The sequence below is a fragment of the Rhea pennata genome, chromosome 2 (assembly GCF_028389875.1).
Source record: "Rhea pennata isolate bPtePen1 chromosome 2, bPtePen1.pri, whole genome shotgun sequence".
Classification (NCBI taxonomy): domain Eukaryota; kingdom Metazoa; phylum Chordata; class Aves; order Rheiformes; family Rheidae; genus Rhea; species Rhea pennata.
In genome coordinates, this window is record NC_084664.1 from 37460975 (window position 1) to 37479000 (window position 18026).

The window sequence follows — 18026 nt, forward strand, 5'->3', positions numbered from 1 at the left end:
TAAAATTTCATAAGAAACAGTAAAATGGCTCTCGAACACAGCAAAGGGAGGTATCAAACAGAAAATACTGACCAGGAAAATGGGGGGGAGGGGGAAATAAAATTAATTCTTTGGAAAAAAAATGAAGAAGAAGGAGAAGAAGGCAGGACCCTTGAGAGGACGTCTTTAATTTCTCAGTAATTCAGATGCTGCAAGTCAATTGTGGTGAGTGTGTCTGTAAAAAAGTCAAAACTGTCAGCAGAAATATCTACGGGACTGTCCAGAGATCCTGGCAAACTGGGGGAAACTGCATCTGAAAGCTGTAGGCAGGAATCTGTGGAGAAAACGCTAAAGTCCTGTAAAGAAGGGACATCTAGGGCCTCAGGACTGTCATTGTTTAGGCCAGCTGCACAGTTCTGGGCCATTGTTGAGAGGCAGTTTTGAACAGTGGGTGACTGATGTTGAAAATGTTTCAGATTTTTCTCATTGCTCGTTAAAGGCGAAACGGGGAAACTTTGGGACTCTCCATTGTGCACATTGGGAGCCTGCTGCTGAGACAGTGCATTCTGCTGAAAAGTGTAACCTTCCCTTTCCAAAAGAGCGCCGGAGACGTTGCTGAGGGCTTGCTCAAAGAGCGATTTCTCCTCCTCCTCCTCTTCTTCTGCCGCTTTCTCCGGGTCCTCTAAGCTCTTAAATTTCCCCTCGCTGTTTTGGTTCTCCTTGCACTGGGTCTGTCTCTTGTGTTTCATCCTTCTGTTCTGGAACCAGACTTTGACTTGTCTCTCAGTCAAATCCAGCAAAGCTGCAATCTCAACCCTCCTTGGTCTACAGAGATACTTGTTGAAATGAAATTCTTTTTCTAGCTCCAAAAGCTGGGTGTTGGTGTAAGCCGTCCTCAGCCGCCTAGATCCACCGTTACCACTATCGGGGATTTCAAGGGGGTCTGTTAAAAAAGAAAAAGAAAAAGAAAAACACCACCACCACACACGCACACACCCCAAAACACCACCACCAGACCAGCAAAAGCAAAAACACACACACGCACACACAAAACAGATAAATGCACAGATTGAATTTCAGCATCCAAGCACATTGCATCCCGGGGCGGGGAGGGAGTGCTCTCTCCATCTCTCCCGCTGTATGCATCTCTATATCTATATGTCTATATAGCATAAAATAGCAACTGCAACAAAATGGCCGCCTTTGGATGCAGTAAACCCATTGTGTTGCACTGCTGAGTGTCCGGTGCTGCGTACCCCTCAGCCACCTCCGCAAAATTACTGCCTCCAGCTCCCCAACCTCCCCACACCAGAGCAAACTTTATATTAGCCATACCACAATTTATAATTAATGCATCAGCTGCTTAGCTGAGCGGGAGCAATCTATCACTCTTCATTACTGTCAAATATCCTAACTCTAGGACAGCGAGACAAGAGAGGTCAGCTCCAACTCAAATAAATCATCCCACATTAAACAAGTTTGGGGAAAGTTTGGGTTTGCGTAGAGCCCCGCCAGCTCCTTCCTCGCCTCCCGCCCGCCCCTCAGCCTCTTCCCCAGCGAAGTTGGGGGGATGCGAGAAGCCAATAAAGCGGCACGGAGGGGAAGGCGAAAAGTCTTTGAACTGACCTTTGTGGCTCAGGCAGGCTGGTCCAGCGGCTGAGGCGGAGGCCGAGGCGGGCGGCAGCGCGGATCGCTTGGACGCCTTTTTCTCTTTCATCCAGGGGTACTCCGGGGGCGGCGGGGCGCCGGCGGGGCCCGGGCTGCCGCTGCGGCCGCGGGGGCTCGCCTTGGGGCGGCCGCCGCCGCTGTGGCGCGGGTGGCTGCTTGGGTTCAGGCTGGGGATGGTCTGCTCAAAAGGAGGAGGAATCAGTGTCGAGTGTGAAAGCGTCGAGTTCTTGATTGATGAACTTTGAAATGTATCACCGACAGGGGGAAAAGATGTCAGGCACTCAGCAAGCGATGGCTGACTATTGATAAAACCAATCTCTCGCTCAAATTCGAAATTCATGGCCTTCAACTCGCAGCCCCCGTGGAGAAAAAGTTCCCTCGGATTTAGGGGGCTTGGGGGGGGGAAGGCCCAGGAAAAAGGAGAGAGAGAAGAAAAAAATATATCATAGAAGATCGCTGGTGGGGTGTTTTTTTTCTAATTCACTGATTACAGCCGTATGGGGACCGTGCTACTATTAAACTATTGAATTCATGGAGACAAGGTTGAAATTGGACCGAATTGGCTGTCACATGATTGCCTCTGCCCAATGACAATTTGGGCTTTAATCAAAAGAAGCCACTGTCTGTTTGATTGATCCAAAAAAGTCGGGAAGGAACGCCTCATTGGGGGCCAGAGAGGCTTTATTTACACTTTTTTTAAAGAGGGAAATGATATCTCTAGTATCTATCCCCTTGGTGTCCTAATGTGAAATGATGTGGGGGGTGCGTGTGCGTGTATATGTTTGTGTGAGAGGCTGCGAGTGTGTGTGTGTGTGTGCGTGTGAGTGCGTGTGTGTGTGTGTGTGGCTGCTTGTCCTGCAGCCTGCTGCCTCCCTCGCCTCCACCCGCACACTCTTCTCTCATTGTTTGGGACTGTCAGGAAAACGCTTTGCACCTCACAAATCATTTAAGCACCTCAATCTGACGCCTTGAGTCATTAACAAAGTAATCCATTAATCTTCAAAGTTTTGACACCGCCAGGCCCCCACATAAGAAGTTGCACCCAGGCAGCAGTCTGAAGCAGAGAGTCTTGATTTTTTCCTAGGGAATAGCACTTCCTCCAAAACTAGTTTATTGCTCCCGAGCAAGACTCGGCGAGTTGCTTTTCTTCCTTTTTTTTTTTTTTCGCTTTCTTTTTTTTTTCTTCCTCCTTTTTTTTTTTTTTTTTTTTTTTTTGGTTATCGGGTGTACAGTATGGAGAACAATTGGCCGCCGATGCTCGAGCCATTGTTTAACAGGATCTTCCTCAGCAACCTTGCTTCTAGGGGAAGAGTCACATAGGCAGCAGCCCTTGTGCTTCATGACTTCCCCCTCCAGTTGCCTTTCCGGGATTGGACCGTAAAACATACCCTAGGAGTATCTCTCTGGGCGAGCCAAATCGCGAGGCTGCAAAAGCGTCTGGCTGTTGCCTCTAAAAAAAAAAAAAAAAAAAAAAAAAAATCCTGTGCCTTAGCTTGCAAACGATACTCCCGTCTGCTGGCATAATTTGCTTAATAACCGTAGTAGGCTGGGTCTGGTGAGTATTTTCGATTACCAAGAAATATCTGGGCTGGTGGCGGGTTTGTTTTCACGGGGCTAGGAAGGGCGCAAATGCTGCAGGGGTTATAACTTGAGGCACGGCACTCGCCTCTCAGCCTTGGCTTTCTTTACCGTCGTTTCCATTTGCCCCTGCTAGGTCGAGGCAAGTCCCGAATTTGGATGGTTTGGGCACAATTTTCCGATCAAACTGAGGCGAGCCGGAGAGCGATGACAAGGATGGCCAAAATCACGAGCTCGAGGAGTCCTGTTGCCAGCGGAGCCGCGCCACCGGCGCGGCCGGGGTCCGCGGTCCGCGGAGCCCAGGCCGATCGCGGTGTCCCGCGGGCGGGTGCGCGGGCAGAGCGCGGGCGGTGCAGCCGAACCGGTCTCCGCATCCTCGTGGAGCCAGGCACCATCTCCAGGGCAATGCCTTTCCTTCTCTCTTTATTTTCGGAGTTGCCATAAAGGGATCGGCAAGCGTCTTCTTAAGGAGAACGGGGGAAAAAAAGGAAAGAAAGAAAAGAAAAAAAATCCAAAGACCCCCAGCACTCAGCGGATCAGTCTATGTCTAGACTGCATCTAAAGTGCATTTAAAAAATCAGTTTTAAGTTAATGCACGCACAAGATATAGCATATCTGCGAAGGCATTGGAGAGAGGGGGAGGGGAGGGGCTGGGAGGCATTAAATGGGCTTTTTGGTGGTTGCTTGTTTAAATAAAATATAGAACGAGACTTGTCATTTAATCCCTCAAAAGGGATGCCTTACAAATATCGATGCTGTTGGAAAATGCAAGGGGTTTAATTTTCTTGCTTTTAGTCCAAACAAAGCTCTGGTGGTGTCTGTGCGCGATCAATCTTGGCCGCCAAAAGGTTTGACAGCTACTGGCCCTTAAGAACACATTTAAAGCTTCTTGCTCTTTCCGAGATCAAATGTGGCCGAGAAAAGAGGCAGAGCAAGAAACGCAAGTAAACAAGAAAAAAAGCTGCTTTTAAAATATGCTGGCAGAGAACTGTTCTCCTGCCTGCAGGAAGAGCCCGTTTTTATTTTGCTTCTCAGTGCCTACCTTAGGGTCGGGCTTTTCCTTTTTTTCTCTTATTTTTTTTTTCTGGAAAATATTGGGATTAACAGCAGGATGACAAATAATAAAGAGAGAGGTTTGGACTTTAACCAGGCTTTGTGAGTAAAACCTGTGTGGGTGTCTCTATTCTGCACATTTGTTTCTTGTGGTCAGTCTAATTCAAAAACCACCTGGAACAAAACCTTTGGAGAGGGGACGCGAAATTCTTGGGCAAATCAATTACTTTTGCCTCCAGAGAGTTCTTTTAATCGGTCGAATTTTAAATGCAAAGATACAGATTCTTATATGCAATGTACAGACTCTGGAAAGGGGGTAGGATATGTTTTCTGAAAAGATGGGGACAAAATCGCCTCTATTTTTCTTTCTTCAGAGTGGGAGGGGAATGAAATGCCAAATTCTTTCTCTTTAAATATTTTCGTAAAAGTAATTCGTCGTGCTAAAGTAGGCACACATTAAGAATTCACCGATTGTACCGTTACCTTTTGCTTTATGTAATGCAGCTAATACGGGGGGGGGGGTGGCTTGAATTTTATTCGTGCGCTTATATGAAACGAGGAAAGTCTTTGACGATCCTGCATCAGTTGCAAAAAAAGACTTTCTTCACCTAAAAAAAATAATAGTCTGCCAGTGGTTTGTACTGGGTAATAATTACGCTTCAGTGAAAAATATCAGGCTAAATAACCTTTCCTGCAATGGCTACATATCTATATCTATAATAAACAACGTGGTATAAATATATTCGCAATCCCTTTCTTTGACTGGAAATGTTTTATCTATTTATGCAGAAAAGCTCTATATAGATTCACGGATGCTTGACAATGTTTCAGCATCAGGCAAGGATGGCTCTGGGAACAAGATAAAGCCCAAAGATTAATAATATTTCGGCATGAGACCAAAATGGCGACATTTTTTCTGTGCTCTAAAAGATACAGATGGTGAACAGCGTGCGTTATTATCTCTACAGCATAGGATTATTATGTCTTTATAAACGCGCACGGGTGTATTTTACCTAGTCTATTAAGGTCCATTTTGATTTATCTTTCAAGTTTCAACCTAAAAATTTCGGACATTTCTCCTGAAAGGAAGAAAAATCGGATTGAAGCAGATGCCTTTGAGTTTCTGGCTTCCCCCTTGGACGGATGCGGCCCGGAGCCCCCCGCGGGTGCCTGCGGTGCCCGTCTGGAGTCGAAAGCCGCCGGGAAAGTGCCGCTTCCGCGATATTGTGCCCAGAGCGCGACCGCGGCCGCGGGAAGGCAGGGAGCGCAGGCTCCCCTCCCCCGCGACTGCCGGCGGAGCGGCGCGGCGCGGCCGCACCAGTAGCCCGAAAATGGGAAGAGCAAATCGGTTCTTTTACGGAAAAAAATATATATATATACACACACACACATATATATGTGTGTATTTTATATTATATATATAATATATATATTTTTATATATAAAATATATATATTTTTATATATATATATATAAATATATATATGCTCCTCACACGGCCCCAGCCGCGCCCCGCGCCCGATCCCCCACCGCGGAGCCCTCTCGGCTCCGCTCAGCGCCCGCGCACGGGTCTATTCTGAGCTCCGCGGCCCTCGATTCCCTTCGCCCCCCGCGCACACACGCACGCACAAACACACGCACACGCACACCCTCCTCCCCGCCTGCCTGCTTAGGGCGTGGGTGGAACCGCGCCGAGGAGAGCGCTCCCCGCGCTTCTCCCGCCCCCGCTGCGCGCAGGGCTGCGCGGCCGCGGGGCCTTTCCCACAAGGCCCGGAGCCGGGAAGAGGCCCCTTTCGGCGAGCACAGCCTGCCAGTCCCATTCCCCCCACTCTCCCACACCACCACCCCCGGCTGGGCCGCGGCCCAGCGCCGCCGCTGCGCGGGCGCGGAGAGGGCGCGCTCCGCGCCGCCGCCCGGGCGGCCCCGCTGCCCCGCGGCCCGGCCCGCGCCGCCCCGCCGCCTTCCGCGACCAGGCGGCCACGGCGCAAGGAGCGTAGCGGGATGTACCGCCCGCTGTAGGTTTTTAAACCCCGTTATTTTTTTTTTTTTCCTTTGGCTGTCTGCAAAACACTGAAAAAGGCGCTACGAAGCCATTCGGCTGGGGAGTGAATACTCATGAGTTTACAGCCGAGTTTGCTTACTCCCCACGTCACGAAGGGCTCTCCCTTCTCTTGCACTGCAAATAATACGTTCTTAACTCTTTATTATTCAGAATAAAAACTTTATTTTTTTTTTCAGAACGTGAGCAGCAAGGAATGTATAACTTTCAAAACAAATCTGGCCTTTTCAGCTTTACAGCCTCTCCGCCTAGCTGGATGTTACAAGCATAAATTATTCAAACTGCGATCTTTTTCCCAGATTTTATTGCATCATCATCATCATTGTTATCATCATTTTTAATAAAGGAGTTATAGCTTCCTTTCAAATGATATTTCCTACACGTGCCGATATGCCATCTAACATATGGCCAGGTAAATACCTCCTGAATATTCAGGGTACAGATTTTTTATATATATATAAATATGAACAAATGGGGATAAATAAAATTTTAAACACTTAGATTATTCAATGTTTGCAAAAAAAATATAAATAAATCTGAATGTTCACCAGCATACACACATTGAAAGACTTACACGTATTAATAATTGTCCAGGGAGCCCCTGTCCAAGCGCTTTTGATGTCTTTCTCGCTATTTAAAAGAAGTGCAATAAAAAAAATTGCTTCCCCGTGGGATCAATCATGTACGAACAAATTCACATTTAAGAATTCCTTTTATAGAAAATTTGTTCATATACCCTGTTTTGATAAAAGTGTAGAAGGTAAAGTATAAAGCCTATGTATACTCCCAAAGTGAGACACAAGGCTACAGTTCAAGAAGATAAATATCCACTAGTGAAACTATAGAGCAATTCAAGCAACAAATATTGCTACGTCACATAAACTAGAGAACGCTTTTACCAAAGGAAACAAAACAAACCAAAACAAACAGAAAAAACAAGAAAGAGAGGAGAGGGCACATAGTGGGAGCAGGAAAGAGAGAGGGGTGGGCACAAGTACTTTTAAAAAGTTGGGGACTTCATGTTCCACTTAGTGACTCCTGTGTCTTACAGATGGGTGAGTTTGGGCGCTTCCTGAATTCTTCCCTGAGAAGGATGGTGAGCAGTAAGGTCTGTGTAGGTTGGGTGTGGATCACAAGGTCCATGGTGGTGACTGTTGCCCATTGGCCCAGCCCCGCTGTAGTCCATGTTGGCAGAGGGAGGATGAGGGAGATGAGTTAGACCAAAGATGGAAGGCCCAGAATTGGTCATGGTCTCCACGTAGTTGCCCCCTACATAGACGGGGCTTCCCTGTATATGTGGATTCCCATAACCATTGCCTTGAAGAGGATGAGTATCGTATTCAGGTGTCACAGCTGCTGTCCCCGTATATCTCTTTTGAGGAGGTGGGCAATTATTAAGAGGAGCAGTATATGATGCAGGGATGCCATAGGTGTTTTGATGAGGCTTGTTAAATGATGGAGGTGACTGGGGCTCGTAGGGGACACTGTTTACTAAGGAATGCATAGAGTTTAGGTATCCCCCAGCAGCTGGAGGGACAGGACTTCTGCTTGGGGACTGTCCTCCTGAAGAGGTCATCATGCCCTTGCCCTTTTGATCCTTTTTGTATTTCATTCTGCGGTTCTGAAACCAGATTTTGATCTGTCTTTCTGTGAGATTGAGCAAATTAGCCATCTCTACCCTTCGTGGCCTGCAAAGGTATCTATTGAAGTGGAACTCCTTTTCCAGTTCTACCAGCTGGGCACTTGTGTAAGCTGTACGGGCTCGCTTAGAGGAGGCTTGCCCTGGAGGGCTTTTATCACCAGCACAACTCTCACCTATGTAAATCACACAAAGAACACAATCAGCATGACAAACCTGAACACAGCAACCAGAGACAACATCAGCACCTGGAGAGTCCAGCTCTGGGGCACAAGAAGCCCAGGTGTGCAAAGAGTAATCCTGCTTGGAGCTCAGTTAGCCAAGCTACAAGCCTCAAATGGCTCACAGTGGACTTCCTTCACCTCAGTGATGTCTCTGCAGGACTATACTTGCTTGCTTTAGACGTGACAGTCAAAGCTACAGCATACTGGTTAGCTTTACAACAAGGAAAAAATAAAGTTTGGGGGGGGGAAGTGGGGTGTAGGAACTCTGAAGTTGAACCTATGACTCTGCATCCCAGGGTCTTCAAGAACTAGCTGTTTCTCAGTACTGCAAAGATCTACAGCCTTCTTTTTTTTTCTGAAAACCCCAATAAAACCACACATCAGCTACAGACGTCTGAAGATTAGTGTCTACTATAAGATAGAACTATGCACTCATGCACAGAATTGACTACACTGTGTTTCTACCATATCTAGCATATAGTATAAACAAACATATGTTGGTGACTGGGAGGTATAGAATATGTTATAAGAACATATGGTGGCTATGCTTGTATATAAGCATACACACATATTTAAATGTTATTGCTTTTTAACAATATACAATATGGAAGGCTATAAACAACAATGTTACCGCAGCTTTAAAAAACACACTGGAGAAGACATTTGATAAAGTTTTGAACTCTATTTCCAAGAAACATTTAAGAGAAAAAGAGGAAGAGGTTAATATAAATACAAGTCCTGGGCATTAGAGCTAGCACCAGTGCTATTGATTTGGGTTTCCTTGAGTAATAGAAGTGTTAATATACACTTCCATCCCTCAAATAATACTTTATGGTCTCAAATTTATGGCACTCCAGAATGATTTTTGTTTACCAGGCTTGTAACTTTGCCAATCAGCTTGTTAAAGTAGAAAGAGCTTCTGACTGCATGCAAGGCATTGATCCTGACTGCACATGATTATGAGCTATTTTATTCGTGTTACACTTCAGCAGAGATAGGTCACTGTCTTATTAATCTAACAGCACTGTGCCAGCGAAGTACTCAGGACAGGCCTCTGGCTTAAGGCCTAGGCTGCTCTGCACTGACATGATTTACTGGAGGGAGGATTACCTACAAAACGGGACAGATGCAGGAGGGTGCAGGAGGCCTACTTTAGCCACTGGGAAACAAAATCACTTTGGATCCACCCTGTAAGGCTGGGAAAATTTTAGGGGGGGGGGTGTTAGCTGAGCTCCCTTTGCAAGAAGTGGGAACCCCTTCCCAAGACGGGAGAGAGTCAAATCGGAGAGAAAAAAAAGCCCCTCCCTTCCCTCCCAGAAGTGAAGGTGGACAGGGCTCCCCTCCTCCCTGCAGGACACATGGCCACCCCGGGGGGCACCCAGGGAAAGGGGGAGTGTGTTTCGTACCTGAACTGGAACTGCTGTTTTTCTGCTTTGTGTTTTGTCGAGACTCTTTCATCCATGGGAATATCTGTTTGGACATGGTGGGCGAGTTAAGAGCCGGACTCTTGGTGGGGTTGGCTGGGGCAGGGTTGCTGCTGGCATTTTGAGATGGTGAGGCAGAGGACGGAGGTGGAGGCTGCGCCTGCTGGGCCGGAGGCGGCTGTGGTGGGGCCTGCGGGTCCGTGAGGCCAGGGGGCTGGAGAGGTTGGCTGGGGAGGGTCCTCATGCAACTCTCACTGATGTCATTGGCCTTGTGGTGGGACACGGAGCTGCCAGGGGACTGGAGGGAGCACGCGGGGCGGTGGTACTCAGTTTCCACAAGTGATGAAGACGGAGGATATTGCTGCTGACTTGCATTATAAGTGAAACCATTTGCTCCTTGGTAGGGGTAGGCACCATAGATTGCAGAGCTGTCGTAGTAGGTCGCTTTTTGCATTTCGTTGTTTCCCAATATTTATTTCGCAAACTGACAGGGTCTTGACACCCTTGGAGAATAACATTGGCACCCCTCTGTCACGTGGCGCTCTTCCTCCAATGGCCTATCTGGGCAGACCTGGGGTGTGGGGAGACCAGAGCAGGGTGAAGAAATGGTACAAATCCATCTTACTTTCAATAGCTAAGTGACATGAAAGCCATAAAAGAAAAAGTGGTCAGCAATATTTAGCAGCATGACTTGGCCTCAGGCGCAGAGCATTTTGATATAAAAGCTGCCTGAATTTACTGGCAGCTACAAATATGCACTTTGCTGCATCAGGATAGGGGCTTTTGAGTTTTTTTCTTCCTTTCTTCTAAAGAAACAGAGCAGGGCACCACACGGCAATGGGCTGGGTCATTTATCACCGAGAGGCTGTTTTAATACCACTCTCTGAGATAAGGGTGATCGAGGAATCTGTTATGTAGAGGGGCTGGGCTACTTCTTCATTCCCGCTCTGGGATCAAACCCTCTCCTGTAGCCACTGCCGTTTTATTTTTATCCTTTCTCTCCAGGTTCCAGATCTCCCTCCAACTTCAAAGCAACCCATGAGATTGCTCCTCTCGCTGTGTGGCAGGGAGCAGGAGTGGGGTGGGAAGGTTTTCTAGCCAAAGATATTTACACGTGCCGATCCGAAGTGACAGATTTTGGCTTGTCCGTGAAATGCTCCATGGGAAAATAAACAAAGCGAGCGCCTTCTCCCCTCCGCCCTCGCCCACTACCTGCAGCCGCGCAGGTCAAGCGCTCCCGCAGCAGCTGCCCCTTCGCTGCTGCCCCCTCGCCACCGGCGCGGACACGGGTGGGAGCGCGCCGCGGCCCCCTGCAGAGCTCGTCCCCAGGATGCTGGGCTGAAGCCGCTCCACGCCGAGCCACCTCAGCACGTCCAGGAGGGGCGAGAGAGCCACTTCGGCTTTTTCTTTTCTTTCTTTTTTTTCTTTTTCTTTTTTTTTTTTTTTTAGTTAGTTAGTTAGTTATTTTCAAGACGCTAACTTTTCATGGAATCAACCATATTCTACCTGTTAAAACATGATGGATTGGGGGGAAAAAAACACACCAGGAACCTGAAAAACCAGCGTTCATCTCCATGACCACGGCTTGAACTTTCCTTCCAACTTAGCGATAATAGGTTCTGTCTTGGAAACTTCTATGTAATTTGATGTATGAGGGTCACTTGGCTGGGGAGAGAGAGGGTGGACACAAACCCGGAGAATGCTTCTTCTACCCGGGTGAATCCCTTTTCTCTGCCGCACTCCCCCCCCCCGTCCTTCTTTCTTCCCTCCCCCCTTTTTTTTTAATTAAATTCTACTGCTTACCTGCCTGAAAATAACCAGTCAAAGAATTGTTCACACTAAAGGTAGAGGGAACCTGTACATTATCACCGACCTAGGAACTCTTTCCACATGCACATTGCTCTCAGAAATTAAAATGTGTTTCTCATCGTCCCGAGACTCCCCTTGCTGACAAAAACCTCCGTCCATTCTGGTCAGAATAGCCCCAATTTCTTTTGCCACTTTCCTTCTATTTATGCTGCTGGATACTTTCCCCTCAAACATCTAACGACGACAAACGCTTAGAGGCGAAAAATGTTACACAACAGATGCACCAAATGATCGCAATCTACGCCTTTCAAGTTATACAAGTTCTTAGAAAACAGTATTTCCTTTGTTAGATCGTAACAGAATTAAAGTAACACACCTACAGCAGGGCGGCTGCTGTATTATTGCACTAATCAAGCTCTTTGGATGTTATTAAGCTAATAAGCCGAAAAAGATCTGAGGAACACAGACAATTTCCAGCTCCTCGCCTCTCTTTCCTAATGATATCTAGGCCTAGTGTGATTTTTCTCAATTCCTTTGCTTCAGAAAGAGAGAATAGGGACACCACTGCAGAGCAAAATGAGGAAATAATGAGGTAACAGTGATTTTACAACCGCACCGGTCTTTCATGATCGCGACTTCAAATATTTCGCATCCTCCAGGACGTTTTGAAGTTTGTTCGAGTAACCACGACACACATTACTGAGCAGCAAACAAGGCACGCAATATTCCCGCAGACAACCGCACGCAGGAGCGCAAACAACGGGCAACTTTCTTTTGAAGGCAAAATATTATTGAATATTCGGCCGTCTGCCAGCAAATAAAAATCGACGCCCAATTTTGGCCTCCGAAGTAAAGAGGTCCTGCAAACTTACAGAGAAGCGGGGTAACCTGAGGAGTACCCGGCCATTATTCTCGGAAACGGTAATAGCAGGAGTAATAGCGACAATGATAAAGATAAAAACAGCGCCCTGGCGGGAGAGGAGGGGGAGAGAAAGTTTGCAACCCGAACTGGTGCCTGGAGTGGGAAGAGTTCCCCACTCCCCCCGCAAAGACAAAAGGCCCCAAAACACTGTTGAGTCCCCACGTTTTCCAGTGCCCGTTTCATCGGCTCCATCTGCATTCGTGCAACACACCTCCGCCCTTTACCAACATCCACCCCATCCGCTTCAGTCAGATCGGAAATAGCAGATGAAAGCTGCTTGGGGAGGTAGGTCCCCCCATTTCTCCCCACTTCGCTGTTCAGCTGCCCGCTCCTTTCCTCTGCCTTTCCCATTGCTAAGATCACCAAATCTCTTCCCCGCAACTCCCAGCCGAGCCCCAAACTCCGAATCTAGGACGGAAAAAACAGGCAGCCCCCCGAAAGATTTTCTTAAGATAGAGACAAAGTTGAGAGAAGGGTGGGTGGAGAGGAGAGAGAGTTGCCTGAACACGAAGTGTAAGGGTATCAGTCATTGCCTGTAAGGAAGCCCCAGCTTGTGAACTCTTCTTGAACCGACATTTAAGTCTACGGTCATAAATCACTGGGACATAAACTCCGCCATTCACGACTGATACCAGCGTATTTGTGGCCTGCTTACCTTAACTTCTGACGACTGAGGCGGAAGCCAGCATGCTCTTTTTTTTTTTTTTTTTTTTTTTTTTTTTTTTTTTTTTGAGTCTCGGCGACACAACCCAGGGAGTGAGGACTATTTCCCCCCAGCCAAGTCCCTGCGGCTGCGGGATGGGCACCGGCTCCGCTCCTCACCCCCGGCCGCCGAGAGGGGCGAGCCCTGCCCGCCCGGGATGGGGACGGCGGCTGCGGCCACCCTCCTCCTTCGGCCGCGGCCCCCTCCCCGCTCCACACTGCCCACCCTGCCCCGAGCGGCCCCGGCGGCCCGGGCTGCCCCTGTGCGGGGGCGGCTCCTGGGGCTGCTCCCCGCGGCCGGCGGGCAAAGGAAGGAGCGGGAGGAAAGGAGCAAGACGGGGGGGGAGGAGAGAGCGGGGAAAAAGAAGAAGAAGAAGAAAATGAAAAAGAACAAAAAAAAAAAAAAAAAAAAAGGAAGGAAGGAAGGAAGGAAGGAAGGCAGCCGCCTGGGGAAGTCTGGGGCAGGGTGGGGGCTGGGAGAAGGAGAGAAGGAGTGCGGCAGTGAAGGAGTGCAGCTCCCCCCAGCACCCAGGCGTCACTAAAGTCCAGGAAAATTATGCTAATGAAGACAAACGGCGCTCACAAAGGGTCGCTCTCACCAGCCTCCGGGTTGCTGCTCTGGGTTGTTTGCTTTGTCCCTCTCGTGAGCGGGGTTTGGGGGCGGCCAGGGAATGGCCCCTCTCCCGCTGCCCGACGCCGGGGGCCCGGCACAGCCCCACTGAGTCCCGGCGAGCGGAGCAGCCCGCCGAGCCGGCTCCGGGGCCGGAGAGCCAACCAAAGCCCACCAGGATCCCCGCTCTGGGCAATGCTTCCCGAGCCGCGATGGAAATCATTAGAGTTACTAATTATTAACTCATGCATGCGTGAGCGCGCGCACACACACAGATGTACACACAGACACCCCCCCCCCAAACGTCCCCAGCCCCGAGACGGGCGCACAGGCGCTCAGGCACACCCGCCCGCCCGCATGTGCTGCCCAGGGGGGCAGTAGTGCCCGCAGCCCCCCGTGGGGGGAGCGAGGGGCGTGGGCGGCAGCCCCGCGTGGACGCGGCGGCGGCGCGCAGCCCGCCCGCGCTCCTCGCCAGCGCCGGGGAAGGTGCTCGCGGCTCTCGCCACCACCCGGGGCTTTCGGTGGCGGTGGTGCCGCTGTCCCCCCTGTATCTGCAGCAGCTACCGTGCACACATGAGAACTTAAATCAAGTTGCAGCCCCTGCCCCTCTGGATAGTCTCTGGGCTCCGTACGTTAAGCGGAGGCTCCGAATAATGTCTAGGTGTAAATTTGACGTTACTTCGTTAATTAAGGCATTAAAAAATATAGCTAGTCTGCTTAAAGCACGAGGGAGCCCAGCGTCATCTTAAAGCACAAACAAAGCGAGGGGGAAGTGAGAAATAAAAAGCACTATAAGGCTAGGGTGGCCTCTTACGCATACCAATGGTTTTTGTCATTTATGGCTATGCAAGATTTATGACTTCATGCACCAAAGCTGTAAACAGAGCACTAAAACAGAAAACACTTGCTCCTTATGGCATAAGTGAGAAGGCACCACATGAAAGGCGAAGCGGGCAGCGTAGGAGGAGAGGAGAGGCAAAAACCCCGCGTATGCATTTTGCTTCAAACAACCTCCTGAATGTTGCATCGGAAGAAAAGTCTTTTTAGTCAATAATCAACCCCACACTTTCTTCTGAAACTGCTGATCTGCCATTCGCCCTGTTTCCCGACCAAATAGCGAGAGGCACCACTGAGCCCTGACGGAGCCCTCCGGAATAAAGAGGAAAATTTGGAAGTGAGAACTTAGGACTCCAGAAACCTGCGGACGCCAGGCACGGTGCCGGTTTGGGGAGCGCTACTGAAAGCTTGTTTGATCTTTTCATGAGTGCATTTAAACTTTGGAGCTGTCTCTAGCTGCGTATTATATCTATGTTTCCTTAATAGCGAGTATTAATTGTATTCAAGAGCGAGGACAGAGAAGGGGGAGGGGAGTGGGATCTTTTTAAAACTGAAAGGATTTGCAAGTGACTTTAATTGTGAGAGCTGAAGTGATCCATAGGAATACTGAAGTATTTCCGCCGTTCGTCTTACTGCTTGCAAAGAGCATTTTGCGATATTTCGACCATTAGCCTCGTTTCCCCACGCCCCTTCTCTCCCCAAAGAGGTTATTCTGAACATGAGAAGATGATTTTTTTATGTGTCGTATGATGAAGGGATAAGCCGAGGTAACATGTCCCAACGCACAGATCCCCGCTGCTTTTATCTGTCTTTTCCCCTCAGAGACCGAATATTTTCTTTCTGCTACATTCCGCAGAGAGCGATAGCGCTCAGCTCGGAGAGGGGTTGGGAGTGTTTGGCGATGAGACATGAGTCAGAAATGAGCTACATTTTCTTCCCAAAGGGTCATATTCTGCGGGATTCTCCGCTTGCACGGAATTATCGTTAATTTCCGAATAAAATAATGACTACAAAGTGTTTTATCCTTGGATGCTCCGAAATACAAGCAGGCAGCACTATAATTCGTGGCCGATTTGGGGGATCCCTTAGAGAAGAAATAGCGAGGAGGAGACTCGCAGGAGAATGGGACAAATTCTGGAAGCGATGCTTAGCCAAGTCATTAGAGAGTTTGTCGGGGATATTAGCTGCTTAAGAGAAGGAGTGAAGTAACGAATATCGCAAGCAGCCGTGCTTAATCTGAATTACTGCTTATATACTCTAACACCAAAGAATCGCAACGGACACTTTGCTATTTGCTCAGCAGACTGAGGTATTTACACAAGCCGTCCGAGATATCCCTTTTCTACAAAACTCTCCTTGCTTTCTTTTGCTCTAGAGTAGGACGGTATTATTTACGAGTGTTTTAACTGGGTCAAAATGCATCCGAACTGGGTCATAAATCAGAGGAAACGCTGCCAAGTAATTGAGCCGCAATTAAAGCTTACACTTTGTTTCGGAGGCTCGTTTTGGCCGGTTTCAAAATACGGCAAAGCCAACCTTCTCTTTTAGATACACTGCTGGGAGTAAAATAGCTCTTCTTTCGAGGCACAAGAGGGACACTGTGTCTAATAAAGGACAACATGATTTAGGATGGCGAGAAGGAGAAATAGCATTTATTTGGGTCATTTCTGTTCTGAGGGCAGCTTAGAGAGCAAGAAAGCGATAAACCAGCACTACTATTTTTGCTCTGTAGGTCCCTACAGAATGGCCGCGAATAGTTTCAAGTGGAAATACCCGTTTTTGTTTTCAGTGGACGTTTTGTTTCTAATCGTTGACTTTTCTTCCTTTCCCCCCCTCACCCTGACCCCTCAGAAGCTAAATAATTACAAGCACCCAGTAACTAGGGACAAAATAGCACAGCAGAAATAAGCGAGAGGCACTGACCAAACAGGGGGGAAAAACCCTCAGCATAGGTCAGTTATGACCTTTCCCAAAGCCAGGACCCACCGGGGGATGTAATTTTATATTACATTTTGCCCTCCTTGGATAACCAAGTAACGATTTCATTTTCGACGTTTAAAGAGCGTTCCTTATATATAGTTATATTCACGTATATTTATATGCATAAGCATATACTCATATATTTATAAACGTGAATAAATATTATATATAAGACGGTATGGAGAAGAATTTAGAATTAGTGTATGCTCTCCGAGAAGATAGACTCCACTCCTCCCCCTTTTCTTCTCGCTTTCCAGATCCTCATTCAGATAAAAAAAAAAGCCCACATTTCCAGGGTTGATTTATTGTTAGAAGCCACTGCTCGATCTTGGTTCAGCTCCTTCTCACCGAGGACAAATAAAGACTAGCGTCTGGCTCGTTTGGGAAGGGGAAGCTTTGCCACGAAGCAGGGCGCCCATGCAGCCCTCCGTGCATGGTAAACAAAGTACCACTAAAGCATCATAAATAAAATGGCAGCACAATTGCATACTCATCGATTTACAGAGCGGCATCGGCCGGACAAACACGCATAAAACAACACCCGCCGCCGCCGCACACCCGAGCACGACCTCAGCCGAGGAATATCCCTCCCACACACTGTTTTCTCCAACTCCCAAAATACATAAATAAATAAACAAACACACAAGCATAAATAAAAAAAAAAAAAGAATAAAAGAAGCTTTTCGTCTCTAGTCGATCATAAATAATGGTAACATGACAATCGAGGGGATGCGAGCCGAGGCAGCTGACCATCAAATGCGATGTGGGATCTCTATGGAGAAAAATAAATAAAGAAGCAAACTCTCCCTGGTCTGCTCGCTGCGAGGGGAGAGTTGAATATTTACCGCAGCAAATTGAAACAAAGGGGGAAGCAGGCTGGCTTCGGGGGCACACACGCACGCACACACACACACACGCACTCGCCCCAGCCTTTTCTACTGACCTTTGCCTCGAACAGCAATAACTCACCACATAAATGAACAATCAACGGAAATACCTTAAAATAAAATCCATCCTTTCTAACGAAGCATTTCGTCCTCTCGGCTCGACAATAATCTTTCCATAAGGAACGAAAGCTGTCAGCGAAATGGCCAGCTCTTGCGGGGACGGTGATGGGGGCAGGAAAAAAAAATAATAGAAAGCAGTGCTTGCTCTGAACAGAAACTGGAAAAGCGGAATCGCAGACGGAGCCAGACCGGGTCTCCACTCCAAATGCCACAATAATGCGCTGTATTATGTGCTCACGTGGTCATACGTCAACTTAAATCCTTTTATTTGAAATAGGGAATCACTGAAGGAACAGGGTTTCTTAGAGCGAGCCTTTGCTTTTAAATCCTTAAGCCAATATGTTAAAGAAGAGTTTTAAGGGGGGGGGGGGTCAAGAGAGGGAGATGATCGGGAGGGGTGATTCTCTTTCCTCCCACACTAACATTTTTTTACACAAAGCCCATTGGAAGGTAAGAGCAATTCTTTTCATAAAGCGGGATTGCACTGCACTTTAATACTTAGTCTAATTAAGCGGCATTTGTACTGCAGGCCCGT

General features: G+C 48.1%; 2 protein-coding genes across 2 annotated transcripts; both read right to left on the reverse strand.

Annotated features, from left to right (window-relative positions):
- Positions 1-36: 36 nt before the first annotated feature.
- HOXA2 (homeobox A2) lies at positions 37-1987 on the reverse strand. Its single transcript, XM_062567815.1, has 2 exons — positions 1606-1987; positions 37-922 (listed from the first exon to the last, which is right to left on the reverse strand). The coding sequence occupies exons 1-2, from the start codon at positions 1985-1987 to the stop codon at positions 174-176; spliced, it is 1131 nt and encodes a 376-aa protein (XP_062423799.1). The 3' UTR covers positions 37-173.
- A 5095-nt stretch (positions 1988-7082) lies between these two features.
- HOXA3 (homeobox A3) lies at positions 7083-17522 on the reverse strand. The gene is made up of 3 exons (XM_062569253.1): positions 17482-17522; positions 9577-10195; positions 7083-8152 (listed from the first exon to the last, which is right to left on the reverse strand). Exons 2-3 carry the CDS (start codon positions 10076-10078, stop codon positions 7383-7385), a joined length of 1272 nt encoding a protein of 423 aa, XP_062425237.1. The 5' UTR covers positions 10079-10195; positions 17482-17522; the 3' UTR covers positions 7083-7382.
- Between the last annotated feature and the right edge of the window lie 504 nt (positions 17523-18026).

Coding starts and splice junctions, on each gene's coding strand:
- HOXA2 (XM_062567815.1), bottom strand. CDS start 1,987: ATGAATTTCGAATTTGAGCGAGAGATTGGTTTTATCAATAGTCAGCCA. Junction 923..1,605: donor AGCCTGCCTGAGCCACAAAG/GTCAGTTCAAAG, acceptor CTTTTTTAACAG/ACCCCCTTGAAATCCCCGAT.
- HOXA3 (XM_062569253.1), bottom strand. CDS start 10,078: ATGCAAAAAGCGACCTACTACGACAGCTCTGCAATCTATGGTGCCTAC. Junction 8,153..9,576: donor CACTCCCCCTTTCCCTGGGT/GCCCCCCGGGGT, acceptor TGATTTACATAG/GTGAGAGTTGTGCTGGTGAT.